The sequence below is a fragment of the Rhinoraja longicauda genome, chromosome 2, assembly GCF_053455715.1.
Source record: "Rhinoraja longicauda isolate Sanriku21f chromosome 2, sRhiLon1.1, whole genome shotgun sequence".
NCBI classification, from domain to species: Eukaryota; Metazoa; Chordata; class Chondrichthyes; order Rajiformes; family Arhynchobatidae; genus Rhinoraja; species Rhinoraja longicauda.
The window spans coordinates 113,824,631-113,846,107 of NC_135954.1; the positions used below are offsets into that span (position 1 = coordinate 113,824,631).

Genomic DNA, 21,477 nt, shown 5'->3' on the forward strand with positions numbered 1-21,477 from the left:
TGGGTCAGGACTGGGTCGCCCACGCAGGAGTGCAATGGATCCTTTTCTGGAACAGTATGTAAAGGGTTGTGAAATTGTTCCTGTGCTGTCCTTTTCTGTTTGCAAGTTAACCTTTCACTTTAAACATAACATCAACTAATATTTTAATTTAGTATTGGCCTATTCCAGCAGAGAAGCAGGAAATCCAGTCTGTGGTAGACACAAAATGCTGGAGTAACTCAGCGGGTCAGGCAGCATCTCTGGAGAACATGGATAGGTGACGTTTCACAGAGTGCTGGAGTAACTCAGCGGGTCAGGCAGCATCTCGGGAGCGAAGGAATGGGTGACGTTTCGGGTCGAGACCCTTCTTCAGACCCGACCCGAAACGTCACCCGTTCCTTCTCTCCCGAGATGATGCCTGACCCGTTGAATTGCTCCAGCATTTTGTGTCTACCTTCCATTTAAACCTGCATCTGCAGTTCCTTCCTACACATATCTATCACGTCTATGAAGGAAAGAAAAACTGCAGATACTGGTTTAAATCGAAGGTAGACACAAAATGCTGGAGTAACTCAGCGGGTCAGGCAGCATCTCGGGAGAGAAGGAATGGGTGACGTTTCGGGTCGAGACGCTTCTTCAAACCCCCTCCCCTGACATCAGTCTGAAGAAGGGTCTCGACCCAAAACGTCACCCATTCCTTCTCTCCCAAGATGCTGCCTGACCCGCTGAGTTACTCCAGCATTTTGTGTCTACCTTCCATCAAGTCCTCCTTGTTTAAACAAACGCTATGATCTGCGGCTAAGATCACCTTGCCTCTGAGTCAGCGCTAAAGTCTAGACTGAAGTTCTGCCAATATACTTTCAGCCGTGCTGCCTTTTCAGTGAGGCATGAAACCAGTGTCTTGTCTGACCTTGGGTGGTGGAACAGATCCGATGTGGCTATTTCACAGTAGAGAAGGAGAATGTATCCTTCATTTGGTGTTGGTGAAATGACTTGGTCAAGTTGCCGTTTGTTAATGCTTACACTGTGTTTCCTCACTATACTGTACCTCAAAATAACATTATTAGCTTAAAGTTGTGTCGGAAAATAACTGCAGATGCTGGTACAAATTGAAGACTGATGAAGGGTCTTGACCCGAAACGTCACCCATTCCCTCTCTCCTAGATGCTGCCTGACCTGCTGAGTTACTCCAGATTTTAGTGATACCTTATTGGCTTAAAAGCACTTTAGGACACTCAGACAGGAATGTAAAAGTGCAATTGCAATCCAGTAGAGATTCCGAGTTATACTACACTGAAACAAACCCTTTGGCCCAACTCACCCATGCCAACCAAGATAACCCATCTCAGATAGTCCTGCTTGGCCCATAACCCTCTGAACCATTCCTATTAATGTACCTACTATTCAATGTCCAGATACAATTACACGTTGAACAGTAGGTACATTAATAGGAATGGTTCATAGGGTTATGGGCCAAGCAGGACTAACTGAGATGGGTTATCTTGGTTGACATGGGTGAGTTGGGCTAAAGGGTTTGTTTCAGTGTTGTATAACTCGGAATCTACTGGATGATAGCCAGGCCGATATTCACTTGTCAGTTTTGTTCTGCCCCAACTTCTCATTCAGCTTTCTCCCCCCCACTTCCCCACTCCTCCATTCCTATTCCACATACACTCTGAAGAAGAGTTTAGTTTAGTTTAGAGATACAGCGCGGAAACAGGCCCTTCGGCCCACCGTGTCCAAGCCGCCCAGCGATCCCCGCACATTAACACTATACCCACGAGGGACAATTTTTACATTTACCAAGCCAACTGACCTACAAACCTGTACGTCTTTGGAGTGTGGGAGGAAACCGAAGATCTTGGAGAAAACCCATGCAGGTCACGGGGAGAACGTACAAACTCCGTACAGACAGCGCCTGTAGTCTGGTTGGAACCCGGGTCTCTGGCGCTGTGTTCGCTGTAAGGCGGCAACTCTACCGCTGTGCCACCGTGCCGCCACCAAGTCCTGACCCAAAATAGCACCTATTCGTGTTCTCCAGCGATGCTGCCTGACCCGCTGAGTTACTCCGGAATTTTGTCTTTTTTTAATGGTAAAATCAGATTAACTGACCATTGTCATTATGCTGTTTGTAAAAACTTGCTGCGTGCAAATTGGCTGCTCTATTTCTACATTTTACAGCTATGAATACACATCCAAAATACTTCATTGGGTATGATTATTCTTTGGAATGTCGTCAGTTTGTCAAACCTAAATGTCAGCTCTTGAGTGGATGGTCTCAAAGATCCAGTTTGAGTTCCATTATTATTATCAAAATCATAATCATAATCATACTTTATTAGCCGTGTATGTTTTGCAACATACGAGGAATTTGTTTTGCCGTACAGTCATACCAATAAAAAGCAACAGGGCACACAAAATACATTTTAACATGAACATCCACCACAGTGACTCCTCCACATTCCTCACTGTGATGGAAGGCGAAAGAAAGTTCAATCTCTTCCCTTCTTTGTCCTCCCACGGTCGGGGGCCTCGAACCTTCCGTAGATGGGGCGATCTTGACACCTGTAGCCGGCAGCGGGCCTTCCTCGTCTCGGGGTTGGGGGGGGGGGGTCTCAGCTCCCCCGCGCTGAGCGATCTACCCCGGGTCGGGGCTGGTCGAACCTTCTGCGTTCATTGGACATCAGTTTCTACCCGAGACTGTCAGCTCCTCGATGTTAAAGTCCTCAGGCCGCGGTTGGAGCATCGATCCCAAGCATGGGATTGGCTCCGATGGTAAGTCCACGGCCAATGGGGCTCAACGTCAGTCTCGAGCAAGGTCTCCAGCCGGAGATACGATCCGGAAATCAATCGCATCTCCGGCAAGGTGAGAGATTGAAAAAAGGTTTCCCCAAACCCCCCCACATGAAACAAACCAGAGAACATGGTGACCTGCCTTGCATGATCTTCAAAGAATAAGTGGAATTTATTCACAAGCCTGTTTTAGCTTGCGTGGAAAATGTTCGTCAGTCTATATTTCCAGGGGAGGAAATGGCCTTGTCTTTGCTGTGTGGAGCCATTTCCTCCCTGGCATCTGGAAAAATTCTGGGACGCTGAAACAAAAGCCTTTTGGAAACCTGGGAAAATTAGGTCATCCATATCTGCCCTGCACTGTCAAAATGAAGGCAGAGAACAACATGGCTTGGGAGTGGTTCCACGAGGATCGTAACAATGCATGTCCTTCAAGCCAGCTCGGAATAAACCAGCACACTTCATTGTTCCAAGTTCCTTTGTTCAGAGCTGCAGGTGCCAGCGGCTGCTTCCCTCTGCAGATCTCTTTCAATATGGAACAGTACAGCCCAAGAACAAGTCCTCCTTGTGCCAAACTATGGACCAACTATGGGGCAGTCACGGTGGCGCAGCGGTGGAGTTGTCGCCTTACAGCGAATGCAGCACCGGAGACCCGGGTTCCATCCTGACTACGGGCGCTGTCTGTACGGAATTTGTACATTCTCCCCGTGACTTGCGTCGGTTTTCTCCGAGATCTTCAGTTTCCTCCCACACTCCAAAGACGTAAAGATTTATAGGAAAATAACTGCAGATGCTGGTTCAAATCAAAGGTAGACACAAAATGCTGGATTAACTCAGCGGGTCAGGCAGCATCTCAGGGGAGAACGAATGGGTGATGTTTCCCTCTCTTTCCCCTCCCCCTTCCCAGTTCTCCCACTGTCTTCCTGTCTCCAACTACATCCTATCTTTGTCCCGCCCCCTCCCCTGACATCAGTCTGAAGAAGGGTCTCGACCCGAAACGTCACCCATTCCTTCTCTCCTAAGATGCTGCCTGACCTGCTGAGTTACTCCAGCATTTTGTGTCTACAGGTTTATAGGTTAATTGGCTTGGTAAGTGTAAAAATTGTCCCTCGTGGGTGTAGGACAGTGTTAATGTGCGGGGATCGCTGGTCGGCGCGAACCCGGTGGGACCGAAAGGGCCTGTTTCCACACTGTATCACTAAACATAATCAATATCCCCCCATTCCCAGCATATCTATATCCCTTCATTCCATGCACACCTATGTGCCTATCCAAAAGTCTCTTAAATTTTTCTCTCATATCTGCTTTCATCACCACCCTGGCAGCACTTTCCAGGCACACTCTGCTCTCTGTGTGCACATACAAAAAAACTTGCCCTCCACGTCTCCTTTAGACTTTGCCCCTTTCCCTTTCACTTGTGACTTTGTGGGCAATTGAAGGTAGTGGCCGCTTATGGACACACTGCAATATTTGCACCCATTGCGTAGAAACTCCAGATTTGAAGAAAGTACCTCTTTCTGAACGTCGGCCCACTGCTCATTCCGAAGTTGCATTCTGTCGGGGAGATGGTAAAACTGTAGGTTACACCCTGGCCTCTGGGTGAGAAAGCTTACAGATTTAATTTCCAATCTAAAAATTATGCTTAAAAACTCATGATGTAGCATTGAAGGAATGCAGCACAGTTTTTGTGAACTATCTTTTTAGGTGTGTATTAAACCAGGCCTGCATCCATACTCTAAGGTGCATATAAAATATCTCGTGGCACTATTTGAAAGCTAGTTCTTTGTCAACCAACCTCACTGAAACCAATTATGTGGCCAATACTGTTGGCGAGGACTTGTACAAATTGTCTGTTTAGCTTCCTCGTCATAGAGTCATGCAGCACGGAAACAAGCCATTGGGCCCAACTAGTCGGTGCCGATCAAGATGTCCAATCTGAGCAAGATGGGACATCTTTAAACCTTCCTCTCCATGTACTATCCATTTGCCTGTTAAACCTTCCTATCCATGTACAGGTGCTCCTCAACTTACGATAGGGTTACGTTCCGAGAAACCCATCGCAAACCCAAAATATCGTAAGTCAAAATGCATTGAATACGCCTGATCAAGTGGCGGGAAGCGAGGGGCGGCTCGCTCTGGGCCGCTGCCGTTTGCACCATCGCAAAGTCAAAGCATCGTAAGTCAAAGCATCGTAAGCTGGGGAGCACCTGTACTGGTCCTACATTGTAACAGTGACTACAATGTTTACAAATAATTTAACAGTGAAGGTGTAAAAATAAGTGCTGGAGTAACTCAGTGGGTCAGGCAGCATCTGTGGAGGGCATGGACAGGCAACGTTTCTGTTTGGGACCCTTCTTCAGAATGATGTGAAGGTGTACATAAGTTTTTTGAGTTCTGACGAAGGGTCCTTGATCTGAAACATTAACTGTTTATTCACCCCCCCTCCCAGATTCTGCACGACCAGTAATGTTTTTCAGATTCCCTGCAGTTTTTAGGATTTTCAAGGCGAATCTAACGTGAGACTCGCCTCTTTCTGTTCTGGATTAGCCAAGGAGATCTGAATATGGCTCGCCTGCCCTACAGAATGATGGATTGGTGTGGTTGCCTGAGATTTAATCCTTAAGTTAACTACAATTTCAGTAAACATGTTGCTGAAACATGTTTCAGTAAACATTCATCTGTGATGAATGGTGTTGAAACATGTGTGGTTCTGCTTCTATTCTCCACTCTTTGTCTCTTAAAAAAAGCATGTCTTTCAGCCTCTTGAAATGACATCTCAACTGCCATTGAAGCCTTTGCAACTTCCATCCTCACTAGTAGAAACAAGGAACTGCAGATGCTGGTTTCTATATCTATATATATATATATAATATGCACTAATGACCCCTTTTAACGTGGAGTCATTCCAGGAAATGTATCTGAGTACCCAGGCACCAGTATACCTTTCAACAACGAGCAATGAATGATCAGCTAGATTTATTCAGTGTTAAGTGTATGGCACATCACCACCATTGGTCAAAAGCTGTGCAAGTCTCTGGATGCAAAGCGTGTTTATCAATCCTGATCATTAAACCGGTTTATTTTCACAGGCTGGGCTTTTCTACCCATTTACAGTTCTGTTTAGGGAGTGAGTTGTACATCAGGTAGAGATGCACAGAGTTTCTTGCCCAGAGTAGGGGAATCGAGGACCAGAGGACATAGGTTCAAGGTGAAGGGGAAAAGATTTAATAGGAATCTGAGGGGTAACTTTTTCACACAGAGGGTGGCAGGTGTATGCTCCCAGAGGAAGCCCTCAGAGGAGGTAGTTGAGGCAGGGGCTATCCCAATGTTAAGGAAACAGTCTGAAGAAGGGTCCTGACCCGAAACGTCACCCATTCCTTCTCTCCAAAGATGTTGCCTGACCTGCTGAGTTACTTCAGCATTTTGTTTCTACCATAAAGAAACAGTTAGACAGGTACATGGATAGGAACGGTTTGGAGGGATATAGACCCAATGCGAGGGGACAAATGTAGCTGGGACATGTTGGCCGGTGTGGGCAAGTTAGGCTGAAGGGCCTGTTTCCACACTATCACTCTGATTCAATGAGGATAACTGGATAGTCCAAAGGTACCGCGTTGTAGCGTAGAATGTCGAACTTTCGTTTCATTTTTGTTTGAAGTTGAAGCAGCAGTTTACCATCCTGGTGCAAATAAAATACAGCTAGATAAAGATCCGGGCATCGTGTGCACATACACCGGCATCCGTGCACGCACGGGTGTGTACGCACATGCACGCACGCAAGCACACGCTGCACAGTATGATCTGTGGACATTTCGCCAGATTAATGACTCAAACTAACAAGCAAGAGATGTGGGTATCCTACAGTGTTTAGTTAGTCAAAACTGAAAATGCCAAAAGCAACAGCTTTTCTTTTGTGTACCAAAATATTTTCCTATGTTAAATAAATGAAGTAAGTAAATGTAAGTCGCTGATTGATTCTTGCCCAACCACATCATGGAGCTGTACAGCGCGGACATAGGTCCTTCATGCCTTGTCCATGTTGGGCTAGTCCCATTTGCCTGCCTTTGTTTGGTTGAAATTGAAATGGATAAAATAAAAGAACTATGCCCAGAAGAATTTATCTATAAATGGGAAGCGAAGCTATTAGTTAAGGATCAAGAGTCACCTTTGCTAAAACATTTAATTAATATATTGTTGAAAACAGTTAAAGCTAATGATAAAAGATTTTTTCTAACAGCTAAAACTCCATTAGTAAAAAATAGATTACTGCCGTTTGCTTGGAATAATCAAATATTACAAGTCTGGGAACAGAAGGGTATTAAACATATGGGAGATTGCTACGAAGGAAATAATTTTTTGACATTTTCTCAATTGAGAAACAAATATCAAATTCCAGGGAATAGTATTTTTTTCTATTATCAATTACAATCTTATTTAAGGGAAAAGTTAGGTCATTCAATGTTTTTATTTCAAATTAAAGCAATTGAATCCCTGATTCAGGGCAAGGGAACTAAAAAAATTATATCTTCAATGTATAAATTGTTACAAAAATCTAGTCCAAAGACAGGAATTCAAAAATCAAGACAAAGATGGGAAACAGATCTGAATATTAGCATTGATGAACCAAGTTGGGAAAGATTGTGTTTAGAAAGTATGAAAAATACTATTAATGTGAGATATAGTTTAGTACAATACAATTTTTTACATCAACTATATTTAACTCCGAAAAAATTAAACAATTTAAATCCAAATTTACCTGAAATTTGTTTTAGATGCAACCAGGATGTGGGTACTTTTTTACACTCCACATGGGCATGTCCTAAGGTAACTCCTTTTTGGAAAGACCTAAAAAACTTTTTGGAACAATTGATGAATAAGACCATACCATTGGATTCAAGGTTGTTTTTATTGGGAGATACTAAAGGAATATTACCAAGATTAATTTTAGATAAATATCAGGAAAGATTTCTCAAAATAGCAATAGCAATAGCAAAAAAATGTGTGGCGGTCACTTGGAAAGATCACAATGAAATAAGAATTGCAAGATGGTATGCAGAAATGCGTAGTTGTATCCCATTAGAAAAAGCTACTTATAATCTGAGAGATAAATATGATTTCTTTTTGATACTTTGGAACCCATTCACTTTAAAACTAGGATTAAGAATTGGAAATATTTAATTTCAGGATTGTTTTGATACCCCTAAAAAGAATTTAATAAGAAATTAGCCGGAAGTGTTTCCTTCTTGTCTCCAGGTTCCCTTCTTTCTTCTTTCTTTCTTTCTTTCCTTTTTTAATTTTTTTTAAATTTCTTTATCTTTCCTCTTCTCCTTTTTCCTCTTTTTTCTAACTGGGGGGAGGGGGGTTGTGGGTGGGGAGATAATACAGAACAATACAGGTATAATCGAATTTAAATGTATAATCGAATTTATAATGTAGGTACCATCGCGTACTATGAGTTCATACATGTATTTGTTTTGTTAAAATTTAAATAAAATTTAAAAAATAAAAAATATATATTTTTTTAAAAGAGAGAGCTGGATAGAGCTCTTAAGGATAGCGGAGTGAGGGGGTATGGGGAGAAGGCAGGAACGGGGTACTGATTGAGAGTGATCAGCCAGCCATGATCGCATTGAATGGCGGTGCTGGCTCGAAGGGCTGAATGGCCTACTCCTGCACCTATTGTCTATTGTATGAAATTATGACAGGACTGGACAAGCTAGATGCAGGAAAAATGTTCCCAATGTTGGGGGAGTCCAGAACCAGGGGCCACAGTCTAAAAATTAAGGGGAGGCCTTTTAAAACTGACGTGAGAAGAAACTCTTTCAACCAGAGAGTTGTGAATTTGTGGAATTCTCTGCCACAGAGGGCAGTGGAGGGAGGTCAATTCACTGGATGAATTTAAAAGAGAGTTAGATAGAGCTCTAGGGGCTAGTGGAATCAAGGGATATGGGGAGAAGGCAGGCACGGGTTACTGATTGTGGATGATCAGCCATGATCACAATGAATGGCGGTGCTGGCTCGAAGGGCCAAATGGCCTCCTCCTGCACCTATTTTCCATGTTTCTATATCCTTTTACGCCCCCGATCTCAATGTGCTTTAGAAATGGGACTATTTCAGATTACTGTAGCAGCCTCTAGAATGTACTGTAATCTGTAACAATGGGCTTCGCAAAGTGGTTCTTGGAGAACTCATTCCAATCTCATGATTATTCCACCTTGCATCCTGATGATTTCCAGCCCCACAACCCACTGAGACTCTCCCAAAATCTTGTACATTGCATGCTCTACCGCGTTTAAATACCTCCTTTGACATTGTCACTTGGCCTAATGGTCTGTTATTGAGTTTTGCTTTTCTTTTGTGTACCAAAATATTTTCCTATGTTAAATAAATGAAGTAAGTAAATGTAAGTCGCTGATTGATTCTTGCCCAACCACATCATGGAGCTGTGTACATCATACATCATGTACAGCTGTACAGCGCGGACATAGGCCCTTCAGCCTGCCTTGTCCATGTTGGGCTAGTCCCATTTGCCTGCCTTTGTTTGGTCCATATCGCTCTGAACCCTTCCGAGCCACATATCCGTCTAAATGTTTTTGAAAGCCGTAATTGTATCTGCATCTTTCGCTTCCTCTGGCAGCTCCTTCCAGACTCTGATTGCCCTCGGAGTGAAAAGGTTGCCCCTGGTGGCTGTGAGAACTTTGATCATGCTGCTGCAGTTACATTTAGTTCAGAGAATCTAACTCTGCTGTTTTCCTTGTAAAGTTGCGATAAATACATGAGGTTTTGACTCTGTTCTGCTTTGACCTTCCGAGTCTTTTTCAGACGGATGTGTGAAAACTCACAGTGCAATCAGCACACATTGTTTGGAATGTCTTGCACATTTATACACGGGTTATTTTTAATATGGTCCTAAGGGAAAAGTCTTGAGCGCTTTATGGACCTAATACATGGTTTAGCAATTGTGGTCCCACTAGGAATTGGCAAAAGAGCTGGATGTAAGATGAGGATTTGTGATTTTGATGCATTACAAATTGTTGTGATGTGGAATGTACTGATGAATAGTATCTTCAATAGCCAGCTTCAATAGGAATACAAAGAAAATGTAAAAGGGGAGACGTTGGAGGATTTGGAGTTGGTAGAAGCAGGGGAGTGTTCCTGGTTTGTATGGGCTGATTCACCTCCTTTCTTGACTTTTTTTGAATTGATACTAATAGTAAAATCTATCTTCTATCTATCTATATATCTTCTATATACTAAAACTCTCGTTTGTTTGTTTGTTCCAGAACTATAGCCAAATTAGTACACGATAGCGCGACAATTTCAGGTCCACCTTACTCACTGTCGTCCCTTTGGTGCTAATGGAAGAAGTTTCATTGAAATCGGTGTTATATCACATTTTAAAGTTTAAATCTATCTCCTAGGGAGGGAGGGAGGGAGGGAGAGGGAGAGGGAGGATAAGGGGGGTTGAGTGGGATGGAGTGAGGAGGGAGGGGGGAAGGAGAGGGTGCTGCACCAATGCAGGAGAGGTTTGGGCCGTTTGTTCCGTTTGTTTGTTCCCCCGTATGTTTGTGCCCTATGTTTGTGCCTCTGTCACTTGATAGCGTGACAATTCTAGGCCCACCTTACTCACCATTGTCCTGGGGTCTGTAGTACCCAAGTTTCCTTCAAATTGGTCTTATATTTTTAAAGTTATAGTTTTTAAGTTTAAAAATTATTTTAAAAGTTAAAAAATGACCTTTTCAACCTACCCTGGCCGTCTTCAGCATTTAACGTCACAATGGGACCCACCCGAGTGACGGGAATGGCGGCCAATTGGGGGGGGGGGCACTATGGCTGCTGGGGGGCGGGACCCGCCAGGGTGACGGGAGTGGTGGCCAATGAGGGGGAGGGGGGCACGATGGCTGGCGGGGCCGGGACCCGCCAGAGTGACGGGAGTGGATTAGACCAAACGGGTGCACGCCCGTCTAGTTTCTTCTATATATCGGATCATTTGCTCCATATTTATCATAAATCAGGCACATGGATATGCTGAGAATGGAGGGATATGGATCATGAGATGAGATTAACTCATCTTGGTAAATAGACAATAAACAATAGGTGCAAGAGTAGGCCATTCGGGCCTTAGAGCCAGCACCACCATTCAATGTGACCATGGCTGATCATTCACAATCAGTACCCCCTTCCTGCCTTCTCCCCATACCCCCTGACTCCGCTATCCTTAAGAGCTCTATCTAGCTCTCTTGAATGCATTCAGAGAATTGGCCTCCACTGCCTTCTGAGGCAGAGAATTCCACAGATTCACAACTTTCTGACTGAAAAAGTTTTTCCTCATCTCCATTCTAAATGGCCTACCCCTTATTCTTAAACTGTGGCCCCTGGTTCTGGACTCCCCCAACATCGGGAACATGTTTCCTGCTTCTAACGTGTCTAAAGATAAACTAATCTCATGATTTCATCAGCTGATGATCGGATGAGAAGGGGTGAAACACAAAGTGCTGGAGTAACCCCAGTGAGTCAGGCAGCATCTGTGGAGGAAAATGGATAGGTGACGTTTTGGGGTCTAGCGCCTTCTTCAAACATATACCTGACTTATATACAGCAAGCTGTTAGTAGAACAGTCTGATAGTGTCATCTAATCTGGTTGCGGTGAAGTGTTCAGTGCTAAATAATGGACAGGATGCATAAGGATCTCCTTATTCCTCTCTAAGCGGTACTTTGGATCCTTTGTGTTACCCTGAAGGAGTTAAATGTGGTGTTTTATCTGAAAGACAACAAGATGGTGAACTTGCTGCTGTATAATGCGCTGGTTTGTCAGCTTAGATTTCTGTGCTGGAGTCTGTGGAGCAGAACTTAACTTGCTTTTGAGGACCACCCATGGAGACAGGGCATCATTTACATCGGCCCTGACTCTGGTCAAACACATGGCAATATAAAAACTGTTGGGCCAATTTTATACAAAAATCCAAGTTCTGGAATAGCTCAGTGGAACGGGCAGCATCTCTGGTACGATACGATAAAGCTCTATTTATCCCAGGAGGGATAAGCTCTATTTATCCCAGGAGGGATAAGCTCTATTTATCCCAGCATCTCTGGTATTATACGATAAAGCTCTATTTATCCCAGGAGGGAAATTGGTTTGCCAACAGTCATAAAACACAAGATACATGAAATTAAAGTGACGTGGAAAGGGTTGGGGATGTGCAAAGATTGGGGTATTTATTCACAAAATGCTGGAGTAACTCAGCGGGTCAGGCAGCATCTCAGGAGAGAAGGAATGGGCAACGTTTTGGGTCGAGACCCTTCTTCAGACTGAAGGGGGGGGAGGAGAGGGAAGGGAAGTCAGTCTACCCCACAACAGAAGGGGGAGTTGTACAGTTTGATAGCCACAGGGAAGAAGGATCTCCTGTGACGTTCTGTGCTGCATTTTGGTGGAACCAGTCTGTTGTTGAAGGCACTCCTCGGGTTGACCAGTGTGTCATGGAGGAGCGAGCTGTATTGTCCAAGATGCTCCACAGTTTAAGGAGCATCCTCCCCTCCAAGACCACCTCCCATGAATCAAACTCCGCCCCCAGGACGGAGCCAGCCTTCCTAATGAGCTTGTTAACCCTGTTGGCATCGGGTCTTCGCCCTGCTGCCCCAGCACACAACAGCGATGAAGATGGCACTGGCCACCATTGGTAGAACATCTGCAGCATCTCACTGCAGGAGCGGAGCCTTCTCAAAAAGTACAGCCGGCTCTGTCCCTTCTTGTACAGGGCCTCAGCGTTCCTGCACCAGTCCAGTTTACTGTCCAGGTAAACTCCAAGGTACTTGTACTCCTTGGTAAACTGCACCCATTGATGGAGACAGGGGGCAGGGGTGTTCCTCTTCTCCTAGAGTACCTGCTGAGCTGCACCAGCACTTTATGTTTTGCTCAAGATTCCAACATCTGTAGTTAATAAATTCATAAGTTATAGGAGCAGAATTAGGCCATTTGGCCCATCAAGGCTACCCTGCCATTGAACCACGGCTGATCTATCTTCCCCTCACAACCCATTCTCTTGCCTTCTCCCCATAACCCCAGACACCTGCACTAATCAAGAATCTTTTGTGGACAAATTTTGTAGCTTTTTCCAAAGCACTTCATGTGGGTCCTTCCGTTCTTTAAGAATTTGCCATTGGTTTATTATTGTCATGTGTACTAAGAAACAGTGAATTATACACTGATCAGCCAAAACATTATGACCACTGGCAGGCAAAGTGAATAACATTGATTATCTTGTTACAATGGCACCTGTCAAGGGGTGGGATATATTAGGCAGCAAGTGAACAGTCAGTTCTTGAAGTTGATATGTTGGATGCTGGAGAAATGGGCAGGAATAAAGACCTGAGCGACTTTGACAAGGGCCAAATTGATGCCTGGGTCAGAGCATCTCTGAAACAGCAAGGCTTGTGGGGTGCTCCCAGTGGTGAGTACCGACCGACAGTGGTCCGAGGAGGGACAGACCACAAACCAGCGACAGACAGGGTGTTGGGCGCCCAAGGCTCATCGATGCGCGAGGGCAATGAAGACTATCCCGTCTGGTCCGAACCAACAAAAGGTCGACTGTGGCACAAGTCACAGAAAATGTTAATAGTGATCACGGGAGGAATGTGTCACAATACACAGTGCATCGCACCCTGCTGCGTATGGGGCTGCACACGGAGGGCCAACAGCATATTAGGCAGGTGATCATAATGTTTTGGCTCATCAGGTCATAATGTTTTGGCTGATCGGTGTATGTTACGGTAAACTGGAGGAGAGGAGGAGGATTGGATTGAATGCATGCCTGAGCATGGACGTATTGGGGCAAAATGTCTCCTAAATATTCTGTGCATGATTAAGCCAAACAAATATTTTAGTTTGAAAAGAGTACATTCCAGTAGAACCTGTTTTGATCAGTGATACAAACTGGATTCAGAAGCAATTGAATTGAATACATTTTATGAGCCAAGTAGGTACACATACAAGGAATTTGCCTTGGTGCTTTGCTCGCAAGTAACAGCACGACATACAGTAAACAATTAAAAATAAAACATTAAACATTAAAACATTAAGAATAAAACATTACAGTTTAAACGTGTGAAGAATGAAATAAAAAACCAGAGCAAAAAGAGACGACAGACTTTGGTTGTTGAGTAGAGTTACTGCTCGTGGAAAAAAGCTGTTTTATGTCCGGCTGTGGCTGCTTTGACAGTCCGGAGTCGCCTTCCAGAGGGAAGTGCTTCAAAGAGTTTGTGGCCAGGGTGAGAGGGGTCAGAGATGATCTTGCCCGCTCGCTTCCTGGCCCTTACAGTGTACAGTTCGTCAATGGGGGGGAAGGTTGCAGCCAACAACCTTCTCGGCTGATCGAACTGGAATACAAAGATCAACGCTATTGCATTTACATGCGAAGTACAAACTGCTGGAGGAACTCAGCGGGTCAGACAACATCTGCAGAGGGAAATGGGCAGACAATGTTTTGGGTCGTGACCCTATAGTAGTGGTTGGGAGAAAACTGGAAAAGCGAGGTGGATGTCGGGCAAAGTTTGGCAAGTGATAAGTGGAATTAGGTGAGTAGGGTGTGCTTGGTAGATGGGCAGTTGGGCAGATGACAAAGGCTGGAGGTGAAAAGGAGAAAAAGATCAGTCTGAAGTAGGGTCTCAACCCGAAACGTCACCTTTTCCGTCTCTCCCATGATGCTGCCTGTCCCGCTGAGTTACTCCAGCATTTAATGTCTACCTTCGATTTAAACCAGCATCTGCAGTTTTATTTCCTAGGAGAAAAAGGGTGTCAGATAAGGAGAGATGAGGAGCGAAATGTAAATACAGAGGGGAAAATGACAGGGGGAAGGGGTTGATGGGAGATCAAAAGGAAACTAGGAACTCTGGGGTGGGAGCAGTGGGTGCCCACCATGGTGAGGGGCGTCACGGGCAAGAGGGAGGTTGTAGGGAGGTGACACTTAAAATTGGAGAATTCAGTGTTTGTACTGTTCATCTACACCAAGGCTTCCCAACCTAGGGTAAATTCACCCCAGGGGGTAAATCTCACCTACCATTATTGTTATTTGAACTTAAAATAATAATGTTAAAAGCAATATTTTAAAATGTCCCCTTTGTCAGTTGTTTTATTATGGTAAAAGTGTAAACTCAAATTATTGAACAAAACAGGGTGGAGGTAAATCGGAAAGTTGCCTGGGGTAAACGGGACGAAAAGGTTTGGGAACCCCCGATCTACATCGATGAGTCAAAACATTATGACCACTGACAGGCGAAGTGAATAACATTGATTATCTTGTTACAATGGCACCTGCCAAGGGGTGGGATATATTAGGCAGCAAGTGAACAGTCAGTTCTTGAAGTTGATGTGTTGGATGCAGGAGAAATGGGCAGGAGTAAAGACCTGAGCGACTTTGACAAGGGCCAAATTGTTATGGCCAGACGCCTGGGTCAGAACATCTCTGAAACGGCAAGGCTTGTGGGGTGCTCCCGGTCAGCAGTGGTGAGCACCTTTGGTGCCAGATACCACAGGACACCTTCAGGGGTCTTGTAGAGTCCATGGGTCGGTGCTGTTTTGGCAGCACACGGAGGACCAACAGCACATTAGGGAGGTGGTCCTAATGTTTTGGCTCATCAGTGTATGTGCAGTCCTTTACAGCACCCCATTTATCCAAGAACGTTCACAGAGGGCAGAGAACCTCCCTTGTTGAACTTCTAAAATGGGTCAATGCTTGTGGCTGGACAAGGAATGTCCTAATGATACATATTGACATTACTGTTTCCACTAGTGGGAGAGTATAGTGGAATTCTCTGCCTCAGAAGGCAGTGGGTGGAATTCTCTGCCTCAGAAGGCAGTGGAGGCCAATTCTCTGAATGCATTCAAGAGAGAGTTAGATAGAGCTCTTAAGGATAGCGGAGTCAGGGGGTATGGGGAGAAGGCAGGAACGGGGTACTGATTGAGAATGATCAGCCATGATCACATTGAATGGCGGTGCTGGCTCGAAGGGCCGAATGGCCTACTCCTGCACCTATAGTCTATGGGACCAGAGGCCATATCCTCAGAACTAAAGGACATACCTTTAGAAAGGAGATGAGGAGGAATTTCTTTCGTCAGAGGGTGGTGAATCTGTGTAGTTCATTGCCACAGAAGACTGTTGAGGCCAAGCCAATGGATACTTTTAAAGTATAGATTGACAGATTCTTGATTAGTAAGGATGTCGGGGAATATGGGGAGAAGTCAAGAGAATGGGGCTGAGACGGATAGATCAGCCATGATTGAATGGCAAAGTAGACCTGATGCTCCAAACGGCCTAATTCTGCTCCTAGAAATGATGAACGTGACTTCAGCAGCACCAATCTTGTGTGTGGTTCAGCGTGATATTGAAAACAGTTGTTCTCAGTCATGCAGCAATATGTGCTGTAGAGTGCCTCAATGACCAGGTGTGTTGTAAAACCGTGTGGTGAATGCGTTAGGGCTGCACCGATTCATCCATTCACATTTTCAAATGTTCTAGGCCAGAATTCAGCAACATCTCTTTGCAATGGGCATTTTTTAAAAATGAAAAGACATGTCCTGAATGTAGCTTTGTCATGATGTGCTCTCCAAGATATGGTGCCGAATTGTTTGGAAGTGATTCACTTGGGATCAAGCAAATGGTTAAATACATTCTGAAGTAAATGAAAACAACAAGATTTTATAACGTGTGAATTTTACTGCAGGAGCCTCTGAAGTTAGATCAATGCTTCTGGAGCATTTTGAAATATGCAATCAATTTATAAATAGGACTGCTGGTTTAACTTCTCAGCTCTTAATCAAGTGACTCTTTGAAAGCATTTTCCATCCCTTCTGCTGATTGAGTGTTTTTTTGCCATTTATTGATCTTGGATGGCAGTCAGCCAGTCTGCAGGTCTTCACTGGTGACCTGAACATATTTTACTTCATTCAGTCCTTGCCGTGCCATGAAAGAATACCACAGTTGTTCTCGGGTGCTGCGGTGGTAATGGTACCCTGAACCAAACCTTGAGCCTTCATCTCTCGACTTACGAACTCACCCTCACTCTGTGCACCTTGCCTGTGCTTGTTGCTTTTTCCACAGCACAAAGTTAGAGATCCACATCTTGGAATGAAGCAAAAACAAAATGAAAAGGACAACAAAGTGCTGGAGTAACTCAGCAGGTCAGGCAGCATTCCTGGAGAACATGGACGTGACGTGACGTTTGTGTGGAGACCCTTTTCCAGGCTGATTGCGGGGGGGAGGGGGGAGAAAAGCTGGAAAGGGGCTTTTTCCGCTTTTTTTCCACCAGCTTTCTCCCCCCCCCCCCCCCCCTCCACAATCAGTCTGAAGAAGGATCTCGACCCGAAACGTCTTCCATCCGTGTTTTTCAGAGATGCTGCCTGACCAGTTGAGTTATCCCAGCACTTTGTATCCTTTTGTGTATAAACTGGTATCTGCAGTTCTTGGTTTATAAAAAAAAAATTAAATGTCAGTCGGAATTTGCAAAGGAAATGGAGTGAACATTTCAAGAGAAGCAGCCTGCGCAATATCTCCAGCAGATATACAACGTCTGCAGTGTTTTCCTTTTGAGGATTTGAAACTGCTGCATTGGAAATGATCGCCGGCATTGGCTTTTATTTATCGCAGCAATGAGTGTGAACCACTGAAGACAAACATGGTATTGGCGGTATCTGCTGTAGATACCTCAAGACTCGGAAATGTACAGGAGCGTGAGATCTTTGGTGCCTGGTAGACCGTGAGTTATTGCACTGACTATGGAGTTTTCAATGGGTAGAATCTAGGTCAGGGTACTTAGACAGTGTTGTACAAATGTAATGAATTTTAAAGATGATGATCATCCTAATGATGTTAAAGCCCCACTCTCAAATGGCTTAGCGATAATTTTATGAACTACATTTAGTCTCTGTTGGAATGGTGTACCGCTATTGATTTGAGGAAGTAAAGAGTGTGTCTATTTTTATCTGCACTCTAAACATTGTGCAGAAATTTGATTTAACTTTTCTGGTGAAAAGGATGTTGAGGCACTGGCGAAGATGTACGAAAAAACAGTTCTGTAACTATGCTTGCGTGTAAAGATTGAAAAAGATAGCTGTTTTCTCTACGTACTGGAAAGCTGGGAGATAATGTGTATAAACAAACCTTTATCAAAGTAGGTGCAAAGATGTTAATCCTATAGTAAAGTACATACAGTACAGAACATAAAGTATTAGTCATTAGTGCAAGATGGTCACCATAGAGTCATAGAGTAATACAGTGTGGAAACAGGCCCTTCGGCCCAACTTTCCCACACTGGCCAATAATGTCCCAGCTACACTAGTCCCACTTGCCTGCGCTTGGTCCATAACCCTCCAACCCTGTCCTATCCATGTACCTGTCCAACTGTTTCTTCACTATCTGCTAACCAAGATATACCACATAAACCACTAACCAAGATATACCACATGAAATTCAGAAGCAATTTCTTTATCCATGGACTGATGATTCCCGTCTAACAGTTGCATGACATGACGTTCAAAGGAGCTGGGTCTTATCACCAGGGAGACCGGGATATAGGGATCTGCTGATCAGGTGAGATGGCTCGAGGAGGTTTTGTGGAGAATAAGCACCAAAAGGCAGCTTGGTGGGTTCTGTTATATTATTTAGAGATACAGTGTGGAAACAGGCCCTTCGGCCCACCAGGTCCGCGCTGCCCAGCGATCCCCGCACATTAACACTATCCTACACACACTAGGGACAATTTCCAATTTTACCAAGCCAATTAGCCTACAAAACATGTACACCTTTGGAGTGTGGGAGGAAACCAGAGCACCCGGAGAAAACCCGTGCAGGCCACGGGAAGAACATACAAACTCTGAACTGACGGCACCCATAGTCAGAATCGAAGCCGGGTCTTTGGCGCTGAAAGGCAGCAACTCTACCAGTTCGCAGCCATGCTGCAGTTTTGAGTATGCTTTGAGTTTAGTTGGTCAACAGTCTGGATTGTGCCATAATGACCAAGGGAAATGTATGGTTTTGGTTAGCGACATTGAGGATGTAAAACATTCAACCGTCTGAAGAAGGGTCTCGACCCGAAACGCGAGTCTGAAGAAGGGTCTCGACCCGAAACGTCACCCATTCCTTCTCTCCAGAGCTGCTGCCTGACCCACTGAGTTACTCCAGCATTTTGTGTCTACCTTCTATTTAAACCAGCATCTGCAGTTCTTTCCTACAACAGTCTTTGGCAGCTCACTGTGATCATTTCATCATATCATATATATACAGCGCGGAAACAGGCCTTTTCGGCCCACCAAGTCCGCGCCGCCCAGCGATCCCCGCACATTAACTATCCTACACCCACTAGGGACAATTTTTACATTTTACCCAGTCAATTAACCTACAAACATGAAACACTTGTGACTTTAATGTGGATTTGGACAGGGTCAGTTTGTGACACGAGCAACGAATGTTCTCTTGGATGCGCTTGTTTTGGGATAAAATGGGTTTCTCATACCACTCTACAGTAACTACTTCAAGAATACAGGTCTTCTGTCACCTGGAAGCGCTGGAGCTGTTATGGTTGTTCCGTACAGGCTAGACATGGTTAAAGAGAAAGTTAAAATGGAGACACCCCAATTAAGGGTAGACACGAAATGCTGGAGTAACTCAGCGGGTCAGGCAGCATCTCAGGAGAGAATGAATGGGTGACGTTTCGGGTCGACACCCTTCTTAAGACTGATCGTCACAACATGCTGGAGTAACTCAGCGGGTCAGGCAGCATCTCGGGAGAGAAGGAATGGGTGACATTTCTGGTCGAGACCCTTCTTCAGACTGATGACGTTTCGGGTCGAGACCCTTCTTCAGACTTAAACCAGCATCTGCAGTTTTTTTTCCCTACAAAGACGAAATTAATATGTATTCAAAATCATGAAGGATTTTGATTGAGTAAATATGCAGACGTTGTTTCCAGTGGAAAAGGGATTATAAACCAGAGAATATAGACGTGGCAGAACAGGAACTGGTTATTATGATCTAGAATGTGTTGTCTGCAAGTGGTCATTAGCAGATTCAGTACATTTCAGAAGAAAATGAATACATTTTGGCAGAATGGGCATGAGCAGGTAATGGGATTAATTGGGTAGCTGTGCAAAAGTCAGAAAAGAACTGATGACGGAATGGTCTTTTCTTATGTTTGTTTTGTACTTGTTGCACGTTTTCTTCACTTGGACCAATCTAAGTCGCCCGTAACAATCAATCCCTTATGTCACAGGGACATGTGCGTATTGTTCCATTTGAATGCACAGATCCTGCACTCCCATGTTCGCTTCTCACTCCATCTGCCCTTGGACCCCGATGTAACCACATTGATTTTGTTCTAGCTCATGAGCTTGCATGTATTTCTGAGACAAGAGTTACGCAGCATGGAAACGGGCTCATCAGTCCGAAGAAGGGTCTCGAACCGAAACGTCACCCGTTCCTTTTCTCCTGAGATGCTGCCTGACTCGCTGAGTTACTCCAGCATTGTGTGTCTACCTTCATTGGCCCATCATGTCCGTGCCAACCAAGGTGCCTTCCTGAACTAGTCCTTATTGCCTGTCTTCTGCCCATATTCCTCTAAACCCAACTGCCCATGAAGCTGTCCAAATGTCTTTAAAGCGGTGTGATGGCACCCATCCCTACTGCTTCCTGTGGCAGCTTGTTCCCTCTCACCTTCCGTGTGGAAGGCTTGTCTCTCAGCTCCCTCTTTCCCCTGTGCCCACTAGTTTTAGACTCCCTCCAATCTGCCTTGCAGGGAAAAGTCGAATCAGGAGGCCATCTGCCATATCTAGGCCCCTCATGATTTTTCTAAATCTCTCTAAGGTCTCCCTTCAGTCTCTTTCCAGAGTAAACGGTCCCAGTCCATCCAGTATCTCCTTATAGCTTGTCCTCTGTTATTGGCCACATTCTGGTGAATCTTTTCTGCACTCTCTAGCTTAATCTCATCCTTCCACGGTTTGAACGTTTTCACCCTTCAGGTCTACACAGCGTGATTTTGAAAGCCTTGTTAACAAAGAGACCAACTCTTCTCCTCCCCTCCAATTGTTCAGGTGGAAAGGAAAGGAGTTATGTTTAATAGGGTACCGAAAGCAAGGATAAGCAGTCCTCTGTAGAGTCTCTGGAATTGTGCTGGAATTAATGTACTAGAATGTTTTTCTTCAGCTGAATCTTGTTTTCTCCCTTTGCTTTCAGTTTCTCAGAGTGGCCTCAGCTTGAAGAAACAGAGGAGTCGAAGCTTTTTCAGCTCGTTCTTCTGCTGCTTTCGTGACTACAATGTGGAATCAGCAAACAGCAACAGCAGCGTTCAGTCCCCAGTGGTGGAGGAGAATGGGTCGGTCGCTAAGGTGCGTCTTGCTAATATTAACACAGTGGGGGGGGGGGGGGGGGGGGGGGGAGACGGTTGCCGCTGGAATCTTATATAAATTACGTGTAATGGCAACTTCCAGACTTTTCCAATATATTATTTTCCAATTGCCATTACCACACAGGGAGTCGGAGTGATCCTACCCAAACCCCAACAGAACAGATCACCAGTTGTTTTTTCCAGTTTAATTAGTTGTTTCTTGAAGTAGTTGTACAAACGAGATGAACATACCAGGCTGTACTTATTTGGCATACAAGTTGTACCTGGCTGCTCTGTCTCTGATCTGATCCAAGGTCTCAGGTCATTCCAGTCGATGGT

General features: G+C 44.7%; 1 protein-coding gene across 2 annotated transcripts in view; it reads left to right on the forward strand.

The window, feature by feature from the left end:
• Nucleotides 1-21,477, forward strand: part of ctdspla (CTD (carboxy-terminal domain, RNA polymerase II, polypeptide A) small phosphatase-like a) — a 212,982-nt gene that overhangs the window by 112,069 nt on the left and 79,436 nt on the right. For both annotated transcript variants that reach the window (XM_078426255.1, XM_078426265.1), the window contains exon 2: nt 20,988-21,139. In XM_078426255.1, coding sequence (XP_078282381.1) covers nt 20,988-21,139 — 152 coding nt within the window. The remainder of the gene's footprint in view (nt 1-20,987; nt 21,140-21,477) is intronic.